Source organism: Talpa europaea (genome assembly GCF_964194135.1).
Source record: "Talpa europaea genome assembly, chromosome: 6".
In the NCBI taxonomy this organism is placed as follows: domain Eukaryota; kingdom Metazoa; phylum Chordata; class Mammalia; order Eulipotyphla; family Talpidae; genus Talpa; species Talpa europaea.
In genome coordinates, this window is record NC_140072.1 from 85,766,555 (window position 1) to 85,780,844 (window position 14,290).

A 14,290-nucleotide genomic window follows, 5' to 3' on the forward strand; every position below is an offset into this window, starting at 1 on the left:
CTCACCTTTTGCTTCAAGACCCTAGTGAAAGTTTCCCTTTATCTTTCAGTTTCTTATATAGTGAACATAAGAATTATGAAAAGAATGAACGTTGCATAAGCTATTGTTACCATTCACTTTGATCTTCAATTGTGATTTTTCCTTTTAACCCCATTTTATCTAAATATAATTTCTAAAGATTCATACTTTCCAATTATAGCACTTTTTAAGTTACTGAATTAAGGGCTAAAAAATGTCTATAACAAGTATTACCATCCATTCATTCAGAAAAACATAGACTCTCTAGCCAGATGCTGAGGGCACAGAGGTGAGATGTGTACTTAGAAGGGCCACAGATGGGGCAGGAGTGGGAGGAGACAGACAACTAGCAGTCTGCTGTCCTGTAGGATTTTAACTCAAGACTGATAGGGGAGGTGAAGCCGATTAGGTCTTGTTCTGAAGAATCCACTTAGTGGTAGCCAAGAAGGACATAGTGGGAAATGTTTTTCAGAGCAAGCACAGCTTGCGGGAGAGGGGAAAAGGAGGAACACGACACAGTTAGGGAATTACAAATAACTTGGCAGGGAAACTAAAGCAAAAGCAGTTAGAGGTGAGCAGGGTCCTGCATGCCAGTGGTGACTTTTTTCCAGTGAAGATGATACATTGAGAATTAGATACAGGAAAGAGATATCACCTGTTTCATTTCAGAAAATTGTAACAGGGAAAACACAGAAGAATCATTAGGAGGGTACATATGAGAAATGACAGGGGTCTAAGCTAAGGCAGTGACAGCAGGAGTATGAGGACAGGGATGGATTCAGGCATCGGGAAAATAACCCCTATTATGTTTTATTTCTATGAGAAATTCATCTCAATTCCAGGCACTTTTTTTTTTAAAAGATTTATTTATTTATACAAGCACTGGGTACAGTCAGAAGCGTGGGAGGGTGAGAGAATCCAGTAGAGCCAGAGCGGGGAATAGAACAGGCCTACTGACGAAATACACTGCTGCGGGGAGCGGCGGGCGCGCCTGGAGAGGTCTGCGCACCATGTGGGACCCTCGCCAGCGGCCAGGGATCGAACCAGCGCTGCAGAGGTTGCGGGCAGCTTAGCAGCCCAGTGCTCAACCACTGCACCACCAGGGGAGGCCCTCAACTCTAGGCACTTTTCCCAGACAGCCTCCTGCCCTAAATGTCAGAACTGCCACATCAAATTGTTCATTGCCAACAGATATGCCCGTCTTCTCACTGCCCTGGCCTTTTCTTTTAGTGCTTGAGGGAGACGGAGTGAGAGGAGAAATAGGCTGTAATGAGATGCTATCCCATTGTTTTAAAGGTCTCAATCCACATTATCCCTTTCTATGGTCTTTAATTGCCTTAGAATAGTGCTGTTCTCAATCATAAATACAGTTCATACCAACCTTCAAGCTTCCTGCCCAAGCAACCTCAAGTTTAAGATGCATGAAAAAGTGAATTCTTACTTGCATTTACCCTTTGTGGCATTATAGATTTCCTACAGTTTTAGAATCTCAGATGAGTGATATGGCTTCCCAGGAGGTGACACACATACCAAATCAATATGGAATATTAAGTGACTCACATTCAGTAATTATGTATTTTAATGTATATTGGAAAATATGTAACTAACATCACATCCATTATTTCATGACTATTTTTAAATGAGGTTAGGCTTAAAAGTAAATTGTATTACAGAAGATATTTAGATATCAAAGAGATAGTAAAAATGAATAAGTAACTCAAAATTGACAGATACTGAACCAATCATTCATGATGACATTGAAGTTGAGGTTGCAAAATGACCAAGACTGAATATTTTTCTACGTGGAATTCCCCTCTTCATAGAGTTTACATCTAGATGCCATTCCCAGGTCCCTTGCAGCAAGAATGGGTATAGTTTGTCCATGTCCTTTCTCTTCTTCCTTGCCCAAAACAAGAGTCAAATGGGGCACTGTGAGGAAAGGATGTTCACGTGGGACCAAAACATCCTTTTCCGAACACTTTGGAAAGTGACACAAGAGATGAACGTATAATGTGATAAACCACAGAGATTTGGGGTGGTAAAAGCAGTTAGTTGATTTGAATATGGCCAGCATCCCTCCATTAATAGCCAAGTTGAATAGATCCCTGATCTCCTAAGAAAGTTTATTAAGGAAAAAAAACTGAGTGAAAAGAGCAAGGCAGTGCTGGCCTCCTATTGTGTGTATCTGCCTCAATTTAAAGTCACATAGGAATAAGCTGCTGAAGCACCAGAACTGCAGGAAGTACATTTTAAATGACACAAGATTGGGACCAGCACTCTGAAAACTGAGATACCCAGCTCCACAAGTTGATAGCTGGATATCATTCTTTTTTTTTTTTTTAAAGATTTATTTATTTATACAAGAACTGGGATATAGGCCAGATGCCCGGGAGGGTGAGAGGATTCACCAGAGACAGAGCAGGGAACAGAACAGGCAGACTGATGAAATACACTGCTGAGGGGAGCAGCGGGTGAGACAGGAGAGGTCTGCTTAACCATGTGGGATTCTCACTGGCTGGCCGGGATCGAACCCGCGCTGCAGAGGCTGTGGTCAACTTCACAATGCGGCACTCAACTGCCTGTGCCACCAGGGAGGCCCTCATTCTCTTTTATTGTATACTAAAGTGAAGAGAACAAATCCTTCCAAGTAGCATTATTTGTACTTAGTCAGATGAGCCCCAGTTGACCCCATTCCCTCTTCTCAGCTGATCTTTCCTCTCCAGTTCACCCTGAGACTGTGGCAGCAGAGCAGGCCCCTTTCTAGTACTTTCCTTTTATTCTAAAGTCTGTTGCTTTGGCACCCATCACCTGAAGTATGAGGGGAGAAGGCATCTGTACATTGAGGGCCCATACACTGAGCAGAGGATGGGGTTGTCAGCCATGGACATAGCCCTGCTCTGACAGGTGCCTCTTGATGATGCGGGGAAAGAGTGACCAATGAATGTGATGACTAAACCAGAGCCAGGTGGGAGGACACTGGACTTAGACCACCAGTGGGGAGGGTGGGGTGGGAAGTAAAGGGCCAAGAGGCCCAATGGACAGTGGTGGATTTTTGGTGCTTTGGTGGTAGATGTGATATAACATACATTTAAAGAGGTATGAACCTACACCCCTAAAACATACAAGGTGTTTCAAACCAGTATTCACCTCAATAAACAATTTAATAAAGTTAATATGGTTATGAATCAGGTGAGAATATTTATATTTGTGTAGCATAATTGATCTTTTCTATATAAAGGGATTTAGAAAATACATATTTTCTGTTGTTCTTGCCTCCACAAGGCCATCTGAGCTGAGTCCTGGGTGGGGTGGGGGGGTGCACAGGGGTAGGGGTGGTAGTGACAGGAGTCTGAGGTACACAAAGCACAGAGGGCTCTCCAGGGTTCAATTTAATAAAATTTATGTTCAATCCCCTCCCCCTCAAGGTCAAGTCTATTCTTGGTTTTCCTTCCAATCTCCCAAAGAAAGTTGGGAACACCTTTTGTTGTTTGGGAACAACAAAATGTTTGGTTGTCATTCTCTAATTTTCCCTATCTAGTATCTTACATAAGTACAGTTGGAAGGGCCATATATGAATGGATAATGAAGTGTAGGGTCATGAATAACTGGAACTAGAGCAAAACTTAGCTTGGATACCTCCCAAGGGACATACATGAGGGCTAGCTTCATTGTTCTGAAGTCCCATCAAATCATGAATTTTGTTTTTTCTACTTCTCAGAGTATGTTCTATGTCTGAAATACATGTTTGAGGGACGACTCCATCAAAATTGAACGTTGACCTAATTGTATCCCTTTACAAAATGAGCAATACATATCTGCATTAGAATTAACTATGTCACCCCTCAGCGGTAGCTGATCACATTTAGCCCTCAGTCCACCATCTTTACTGTCTGGGGCTCCAAAGGGAAACTACGACACTTGTTTCTGGCCCTTCACTTTCATCTAGGCTTGGCCGTCTTCCTTTGCCAATTTATGGAGAGCTATGTGAAGAGTAGGCACAGGAAGAGAAAAAGCCTCAGGTTGTCATTTTTTCAAACATGACAATTCCTCGATTCCCCAGAGCACTCACTCCCAAGAGTGTGCCAGATTTATAAAACCCACTTAGAGGAATTCTTGAAATAGAGATGACATTTAAAATACTCTGCTAAAATCTCAGGCAAGTGTATCAACCATGCTTCATGAGTAAATAAGCTTAACACGTGGTCATAAGGCAAGTTGTTTATTCTTTAAAAAAATGTTAAGACTATATATTACAAGCTACTAATATCTAAGAGAATACAAATACATTTACATTTTTTTCAAATGTCACCTATACTGTAGCAACACTACTTAATCCAACCTGCAGAAAACTGTAAAATTTAAGACCAATTTTGTTGACCTTGAGGATCGGTTCTGAAAATGCTTCAGTTCTGAACTTATTGTAGAGGAAGAACTGCTGGTGGTTCCATGAGAGACACATGCATGTACCTGAAATGAGACCCAAAGCAAGTTCAGCACAAGTTCTTCAGTTTTGTAAAATCTCAGTGAGGCCACAGAAAACGTTTGAGGAAGAAAGGAAGGGAGGGAGGGAGGGAGGAAGCTGACTGTACTACGAGCTGACAAAGTATAATCTAGACTTCCCCAAATCGATTTTCTTGATTTCACATGCAAGCTTACTTTTCCAGCCTTGCACCAGATATACAATTTCTCCTATTTTTAATTCTGACATTGCTATAACCCATTAACCCTTTAAATGGTGAGCCTAGATAAGAATATTTCAGGGACTTACTTTGAAGTTTTATACTTCTCCCTAATAGCTTGCTGAGGTCGATGGGGTATATCAAGGCATGCTTTATGTAGTTCACTCAGGCAAGGCACAATTTCACTTAACGAATAGCCTGTAAATGCAGCAAGGGTTTCTGGCTAATCAAGACAAAAGAAAAAAATTATTTCATGTGACTCTCTAAGACATTAAAATTCGGAAGATGAAACTTATTGTGCAATAAAGGGAATTAATCACTAAGTATCCACAGTCATCTCAAAAGGAACTGTAACCAACCCTCTTCAAATATGCTATAAATAAAATATTAAGAACAGTCAGAGTCGTAAATGTGTTCATATGTATATTTATGATGCTCAATTTGGAGGCAGGTTGCTTTACCTATTCCTTCATGAGCAGAAATTTAACTAATCTCTAATAAGCCCCTATTTACCTAAAACCCACTATTTAATATAAACTATGAAAGATCCTTTGCCAATGGCAGAATAAGAAATAAGTATTCCAGAAAACAAAAGCAGACAAATCCATTTCTTTTAGCACAAAAGTGAGCCTCAGAACCAAATCTAGGGGCCAGTTCCCAATCTTGCTACCTTCTCCAGCCAAGATGCAATGCTAACTGCCCTGATGTGACCTGCTGGTCATCCTACTGGGGCCCACGTTGTTTGAAGCAGTCAGCGCTTACACTATAAGGGCCCTTCTTGCATGACAGTGGATGTTAAGACTTCCAAGCCTACATCTGCTGAAGAAGCATGCCAACACATGTCTTTGATATGTTGTAACATCTGTTCCCTGTAGAGCAAAACCATTGAGTCAAGCCATGAAGGCTGACCTGCAGGACTCTGGAGCATATTGTAGTCTGGTGGCAAGACAACCAGTTCCTCATTAAACCAACTCTCCTCAAAATAGGCCAGTTCATGCTAAGTTTCACGACTTATTGAACAGATTTTAGATAGACCTTGAATTTCATCCAGAAGATGATTAGAATCTTACCCATAAGTGTCTGTTCACAATATAGTTTGCCAGGCAATAAGCTGCTGCAGCTATCAATGAAGGAAGATATTTCAAGAATGGGTCAGCTTCAAGTAGACTCAGTTCTGCTACATACTAATAAGCACAAGAGAAAAAATCTCATTTGGAGTTAGAACTTGACTAAAGTTACAAGTAATCCTAGAAATGCCAAGGGAACAAACTGAGTCTTATCTTTGTTCAGTCTATATCTAAGACTGAGCACATCAGTAGATACTTAAAATGGTTCACTGGATTAATATCTGGTATATCTGTCCATAAGAAGTATAACATTTATGTCATAATAAATTTCAGTATACCTGTTCAGTATATGTGATTAGTTAGTTTTCTTTCTTTTTTTATTTTAAAGATTTATTTTTATTTATACATACAAGAACTGGGTTATAGGCCAGAGGTGCGGTGGGTGAGAGGATTCACTAGAGACACAGTGGGGAGCAGAACAGGCAGAGCTATTGAAATACATTGCTGAGGGAAGCAGCAGGTGAAACAGGAGGGGTCTGCTGCACTATGTGGGTTAGCTCCCTGGACAGGGATTGAACTAGTGTGCAGTGGCTTCCGATAGCTTGATAGCGCTGAGATTTTAACCCCTGCACCACTAGGGAGGCCCCCAGTCAGTTTTCTTAACTTACATGAATAGTATTCCTGGTCAGGTAAAATAGCATTGCTCTGGAATGGGAACAGAGTCCTCCATCAACAGGCAAAACTATGACCATCTTAAAATTATCTATTTATGAGGCAAATGTGCACAGTGAGAACTTGTCAGGTTAGAGGAAACACAATAGAAAATTTACATAGACATCCTTATTACTCTATGCATAGTATATAAATACCAGATCCTAGATTACAGGGCTTGAAAGCCAAGTTTTCTGAACCAATATTTAATGCTTGCAACTTAAGTTATATAGCTCCAAATGACCAATGAATGCTTTGTTATTTAATATGTTAGGATGATATTAAAACTAAATCAAGCCAGGAGGTATTGCCTGCATGTGGTCTGTATGCAACCTGTGTCTGTCAAATGGGACCTATAGTAATAGCTCTTAACCAGAAGTTCATTCTTAATTTTAGTTTTCTTTGTACCAAAAGACATTTTTCCTTCCCAGACACATAACTGAAAAGGACAAAGAACTGAAGTCTGATTTGGAAAGCCTACTTTTTACTCTCCTAGGCACTGAGATGTTCCTAGAAGTCAGGGGACATACCTTGGCCAGGTTCTCAGTTCTGACACAGACTCCTTGCCTTCTTAAGTACTGAAGGAGAAACTGGTTGGTAGTTGGCACTGTTAGATCAAATGCTAAAACTTTCAGGAGCAGGTGTTCCATTCTTAACAGTTGTCGCTTTGTATAAGTATCATCTGTTATGTACACAAACTCATCTACTTCCGGTGGGTATATCTCTTCATATTTCCTGTGAAACATAGAGAGTTTTTGTTCTCTGCACACAACCATTCCCTTGCATGGTCCTTACACACTTACTTACTTTGAATCCACATGTCTACTTAACTATCACTACACAGGGCAGGACCAGGAAAAGATTAAGAGCTTGTTTCCAAAACAAGACATAAGCACTAGAGGACAGGTTGGAGGACCGTTAGGGGTGGTAACAGAAACAATTTCCAAAGGAGAATTTTAGGCTTTTGGCCTCTGATTTACTAAAAGCTTCTGAATGACACACAAACAGGTATATTTCTCTTACTCGCTAGACTTTAAACCATCCCATGGCAAAAAGTATTATGTTGAACACAATGGCAGAAAAAAATTTCATCAGGTCTTAGATTTTTTTAAAAAATCATGTTCCACTTTCTTCTTTGAATTAGCAAATGATGCTATGTAGTCCAGAGAAAAGTAATGATATAATTTCACTTATATCAAGTTTTGCTTTTGTTTCTACTTCATGTAGGGGAATTGTGGCAATTTTTTCGGCATTAACAAAAAGACTGTCTGAAGCCATAGGAATAGAAAGAAAACTACCACTCACCAGTAGATGCCTTAATTAAAGGCAGTTCTTTTTCCACACAATTAGGTATTATGATGAATGACCGACAGGAACAACCTAAAATAGCTTATTCACTGTAGCCAAGTTAACTATGCTATTCTGGGCAATTTGCTAGATCATAAAGAAGGTTTTTATATAACCAAACTCTCTTTAAATGGGGACTTTCACTTCTATTAGAACACAGAACAAAGACCATATTCCAAAATATTTAAATTGAATCCTGAATTTGAGCTGATGGTTGCCTTAGTAATAATATTGGACTTGCTGCTATAAATCATAAATATCTGAAGTGAAGAGTGGGTAAGACTTAGTTTCTCGGCAAATACTATAAAAATAATGATCTCTTATCAAAAGAGGTATGATAACATTTTAATTATCAAGCATTGTCATTTCTTCAATAAATGGGAAAATCAAGTGTTTTGACAGGCTGCAGTTTCATATTATTTAAACTGGAAAAACACTTACGAAGCCAGAAGAATAGCTGCTGTTCCTACCAGCTGCAATTTCCCTCTCAGAACAGACATGCATGAAAGAAATCTGTCCAGGAAATTGACGGCAAGGTAGAGAGTCTCTGCTCGCAACTTATATTCTTCTCCAACCTCAACCAGCCAGTCCACCAGAATCGTCCGCATGCCGTCCGTGATATCTGGTTGTTTTCTCATATAGTGTGCTTTGGGTCTGTGTCTTATCTGTTTGGGGAGTTTTGATATTTAAGTAGTTGCTCGATCAGAAAATCATTCCACAGAACAACTGCTATTTTAAAATATTTCAAGAGCAAAGGTTAGGAGGAAACTGATCAATAGTCAAACAAATCTTAACCATGCTAGGGAAGAAACTGAGAAAAGCTGGTCTGTAGTATTACTAGGTGACAAATGACTTAAAGGAAGGGGGGAATGGGGAAATAACTATTCCTAATAGTGAAATTCTCACATACATAAACCTTTGAGTCATAGAGAAATAATCCAATTGCTACTCAACAACTATTCTTTCTTATGGCTATCAAAGAATGTCACTCAGTAGTGGTTATAGCTAAGAGTTTATAACTTTATAAACTTAACTTTATTAAGTGCAAAGGGAGATGGAAATTAAGGTAGAAGTTAGGAAAACTCACTTCTGCTTCTCTAAGGTACTGATGAATTTCTTCAGCATATTCAGTCACGTTTACCACATCTGTACCAAAATCTGATATATCCTCAGACTGGGAGTGGAGCGATGAATCTACCAGCATAGGGGAAACTGTAGGGGTTCAACAATATCAGATAAGACAACTGACTTAAAAATGTATTCCATTCACTATCCCTCCACAGGCAGCTATGAACATAGTCATTTCTTTGTGGTTTTCTCTTGCCAGTTACATGCAATTGAACACTACAGGTGATGAAGTACAAACGGTACTGTCAACTCTGGGAGCGTCAGATTACCTGTGCTAAAATCCAGCAGAAAGTGAAGGTCTGACTTGAGTGTGCTGGTGTCAACTTCATACACCTCCTCAAAGGTCATCCCATTTCTCTCTGGGCAGCTGTCTCTGTCCCCCTGCTCAAGCTCATCCATGTAGATATCAAATCCTTGTTTGGCCGGCACATGGACCCCACAGTCAGAGAGCACTTTCTTTCCAGCTGGAGGGAAGACATTTTCTGATCCAGAGAAACACCTTAGCGTTGCGATCCCCTGGGAAAGGATTATGATTTTTTTTGTGTGTGTATGAAAGGCTACTCCAAAGATCCTCTAGGTGATGTGAGCCCATGGGGCCCAAACTAGCCGGCTGGGAAGGTGAGAGAAATCTTAAACTCTCTATGCTTGCAACTTCAGAAAATGAAGTTTTCAAGACATGACTTCTTCCTTATCTTTGCTTACATTTGGGGAAGAAAGTTACCTAATATTTGTCATCTTCCTCAGATATTTATCAAAGGTAACTTAAGATTATAGAGAAAAAGGGAAACTATAGTTCCTCCAAGATGAAATAGGCACCACATGTGTGGGGCGGTACAGGGAGAATTGTAAATTCACTTTCATACTTTCGTGTTTATAGCATTAAAAGATTTCATAAAATCCCTTACCCAAAAAGTTGGGTACCATACAAGACCCAAAAAAGTTCTTGACACATAGTTACTCAGTTCCTACCGTTCTCCTTAAATAATTAAAATTTAGTCCTTAGACCCCTATAAAATTCCCATTTTTCACCCAACTATTAGAAACATGATGATTTTAGAAACTCACACTGCTAAATACTCTCAAGTCAGATCATCTTTTTGTATGACATGGTGCAATTACCCTTGGAGAAATCTAGTTCTCAATCATTTCTCTCTTTTCTTCTTTTTTCCTGTATCACTCACAATGAGAACAGCTCTATGTGCTCCTCAATGGACAACTACATGTATATAAGTCGGGTGGATGGCCTGAAAATCATCAGCTGAATCAGAGCAGGTGGGTGAGCTTTGTGAGTGTGAATTACACTGATATAAATGCTAGGTCTCATTACCTGCATTGTTTATAATTAAATCTTGGTGTTTACTTTTGAGACTATTTCCAAGTTAGTAGTGATGCTAAAACCCTTCCTTTAATCTAGCAAGTTAAGAATTGTTTATGCCTGGAAAGGAAAAAATCCTTCGTGGCAGTACTAGAGAAAAAAAAAAAAACAACAGAATATATAAAGGGTTAAAAATCACAAATTACTAGACCTTATAATCCTGATTCCTAGTTACTGTCAAGTTTGAGTTTTGCTACTAGATACAGTTGAGATGTATATTTATCCAACAAATATTGACTATCTTCTGATGAATAACATAAGGAAAGGAGTGTCACTGCCATTTTAAATAGTGACTAGGAGGAGGCCCAACAAAGAGGATAAGAGTTAGGTAAAGGAGGAGGTAGGGGAGTATGTCATACAGATAGAGGGGGAAGAACATTCTGGGCAGAAAGAAAGGCTTGGTTAAAGGCTCTGATATTGGAATGTAAGATTATCTTAAAGACACAACAAGGAGTAGATGGGGCAAAGTGACAAAAAAGAGAGCTGTGTAGGACATGAGGTCAGAAAGAAAAGAGAAGCCAGATCACAGAGGCCTTAACACAGGCCATTTAAAGACTGTCTTCTATTCAGAGGTCAGCAGTCTGAATAGATCAGCAATCTGAACAGCTTGAGGCAGTAGAGCCAAGCACTATGATCTGACTTATGTCTTAAAAGGAGCACCATGAGATACAAAGAACAAGTAATGTGAGTGAGATGAACAGTTATGAAGAGTAACAGTAAAGATTAAGAAGTGAAAAGATAACCGACATTTTAAAAAGTAGGACCAGGGCCTCCCTAGTGGCGCAAGGGGTTAAGAAGCAACCTATGAAGCTCATGGCAGCCACTGCAGCATGAGTTCAATCCCTGGCTAGGGAGCTACCCACATGGCACAGCAGACCTCTCCTGACTCGCCCACTGCTCCCCTCAGCAGTGTCTTTCAGTCTATCACCTGTTCTGTTCCCTACTCTGTCTCTGGTGAATTCTCTCATGCCCCACAACTCTGGCCTCTTCCCAGTTCTTGTATGTATAAATAAAAATAAATCTTTTAAAAAAAAGGTAGGACCAATAGTACTTTCTCAGCGAATTAGATGTGGGTGGGAGAAAAAGAAGAGTCAAAGACAGCAATGCTCCAAGTGGAGATGTCAAGTGGTCTGCTGAACTATGTGAGCCTGAGAGACCCAGGGCTAAAAGGATGACTCATCAACAGATAGAGGGGATTTAATGCAAGGCTTAAAGAGATTACTAAGGGAATGATTCAGGTCAAGTGCCATGCCCTGAGGGACTCTAACATTTAGAGATTGGATCAGGAAGAACCAGGATATTGAGAAGGAGTGGCCAATGAGGAGTGGCCAGTGATGATGTCCAAGCTGAGTGAGAAAAAATTATTTCAAGGAAAAAGTAATGACTATGTCAAATGCTGTCGATCAATTAAGTAAGGAAGAGACTGAGAATTGAAAAAAAAAAAGAGAACAAGTGAAGAACTAAAGGCAGTATTTGTTGAACAAATACTTGCATATCACTCTGGCCAGGCATTATTCTAAGCAAAGGGAATATAGCAATAAACCTGACACTCCAAATCCTCATCCAGATGGAGTTTATATTCTATTCTTATCTAAATTCTAGATAATAAATATTACTTTAAATGAGGCAGTCACTGCAAAGAGCTTGGTAGTTGAGAGCTTTTTAAGATAGCAAAGAAAGGGCCTCCCTGGTGGCGCTGAGGTTGAGCACTGGGTTGCGAAGCTGCCCGCAGCCTCTGCAGCGCCGGTTCAATCCCCGGCTGCTCCCCAACCATCGGAGGAGGGTACCACATGGCGCGCAGACCTCTCCTGCCTCCCGCTGCTCCCCTCAGCAGTGTACTTCAGTCTGCCTGCTCTGCTCCCTGCTCTGGCTCAGTCTCTCGCCCTCCCGAGCTTCTGATTGTACCCAGTGCTTGTATAAATAAATAAAAATAAATCTTTACTATGTGTACATTCATGGGTTTGACCCAATAGAGAAAACTGAGGAAAGAAAAGAGTTGCTAGAATGCTATCCTTGAAGACGCAAGAGCACTATACATGTCGGGGATACACCTGGTCTAAGAACAGGGTCATATCAATCATGTAGCAGGATGGGAATAGCAGTGCATGGCATGTGGGAGCATAAGGAAACTTTCTGTTTCTATATTTTTAGAAAAATAAAATACAAAGTAACTAGAGTAAGGATGGAGGTAGAGATTTTGGAAAATGAAAAGGTGAAGGGAAAGTATAAAATATATTTCTAAACAGATTGTAGAAGACTAGAACAGGGAAATGAAAAGCACACCAAGCAATGAAAGAGGCAAAGAAAAAAATGGTTATGAATTTAAAGTGAGACCAGTCATCATAGACATGACTGCCAATTCATGAGAACCAGGTTTTAGACTTTAAGTTGAAAGAAGTAAATATTGCTAAGCAAATTAAACTTGTCAAAACCACTTGATCTCAATTTTTTTCCAAAGCTTTGAACAGATTTCTTCGTGTAGCTCTCCCTCCTTCCTCCCTAGGTCCATCAGATATTACCAAAAGGCAAAAGACTTGAGTAAATGAGGAGTTTCTAATCTGCCAACCATCACGTTCTTTTCTTTGTTTGTTTTGCCTTTCTTAAACCTCTTGGTTTTTGTCTCACCTACAAATAGGAAGGCTATCTGGCCTATCTATTTCATTGTACTAATTGCTGGCGTCATTCTAGTACAGGTGTGCACAGCTGGTTTAAGGCATTGTGAAAATCTTGTCTAATAGCAGATTTGGAAATGCTTTTTTCTACTCAAATTCATTTTTAAGGATCCAAATACCTCACTGGCATCTCAGTGTCTGATTTGCTTTAAATCTCTTAAGGGATTTAAATGATCAATTTAAATGATCAATTAAACCCAAGCAACTAATATCTTGGTGGCTCATCTGATTATCTGTTTGCTCAAATGCCCTTTATCAGTACTGGATAGATGTCTGCTTTCAAAGCATGCTTCTTGAAGTAATTTAATCTAGCCAGATCCAATCCTGATTCTAATACTATTCCCAATGAACAGAGCAAAGGTTATTCAGGATTGCTTCAGGCACAACCTGCATCTGTCTGAACGTGGGAGAAGCCTAGTTCCATAGTTTATTTGGCAGCATTCACATTTCTTTCCAACCCCACACTTGAATAACTTTACATATACGTTATCCAAACAGTTCTTGGAAATATTTCCTTGATACTTGAAAAATAACTAAGAAATTATTCACCATTTCTAGCTTGAAAAGGGACCACATAAGGTAGTCTTTAAAAAAAAAAAATCAATATCCCTATAGTACAGATTCCAGGGATGGAAAATTTAAGGGAGTTTGTAGGTAAAACTGCAAGAAAAACGTGTCATTCCCGCTCCACACCTCCCCCCCCCCCCCTTCCCTGCCCTCCCGGACATGAGAACCCTTCTCAACAAGCAGCTTTTGCAGAGCTTCTGAGACATTACCTGGCCACAGGTCCTCCTGTACTGCCCATTCTCGGTTAGTACCCCTAGCACTGTTCTCTGCGGGGGATCCTGGCCTAGCTGGGCTCTGGTTATCATCTGACAGGCATCCGGACCTCGGGCCACTGGAGCCTGAACGACTCCACTCTTAGAGCTGCTGAGATGCATAGCCTCAGTCTTCACGGGCTGCTATGGGCAAAGAAAAGCAGAGACAAACCAGTTACTTAGCCTCTTCCAAGCAGGAACCCCAAGAATGCAGTGAATCTCTAGGTGGGAGAGGCACCAACACTTTAGATCTTTCTTGCAATCAGGGCTGAAAGGCGCAAGTGATCAAAGCTATCTCAGAACCAGTAATAAGCATTTCTCGAAGCTTCCTTCCAAGACTTGGCCGAAGGCTGGCACGACTTTCTGACAATCACCAGGTCAGGAAACTAAGCCGCACGTTAACTAGGAGTCTAAAACTACCAGCCCAAGTCTTCTCCTGGCAGAGATGCTCCTCTGCCCCCTCCTGCAAACAAAA

General features: G+C 40.4%; 1 protein-coding gene across 1 annotated transcript; it reads right to left on the reverse strand.

Moving 5' to 3' along the window:
• Positions 1 to 4,433: 4,433 nt before the first annotated feature.
• CCNA1 (cyclin A1) lies at positions 4,434 to 13,938 on the reverse strand (the record flags this gene model as incomplete). The annotated part of the gene is made up of 8 exons (XM_084234353.1): positions 4,434 to 4,485; positions 4,787 to 4,920; positions 5,768 to 5,881; positions 7,006 to 7,210; positions 8,264 to 8,487; positions 8,910 to 9,034; positions 9,220 to 9,466; positions 13,774 to 13,938. 8 exons carry the CDS (start codon positions 13,936 to 13,938, stop codon positions 4,434 to 4,436), a joined length of 1,266 nt encoding a protein of 421 aa, XP_084090479.1.
• Positions 13,939 to 14,290: the final 352 nt, after the last annotated feature.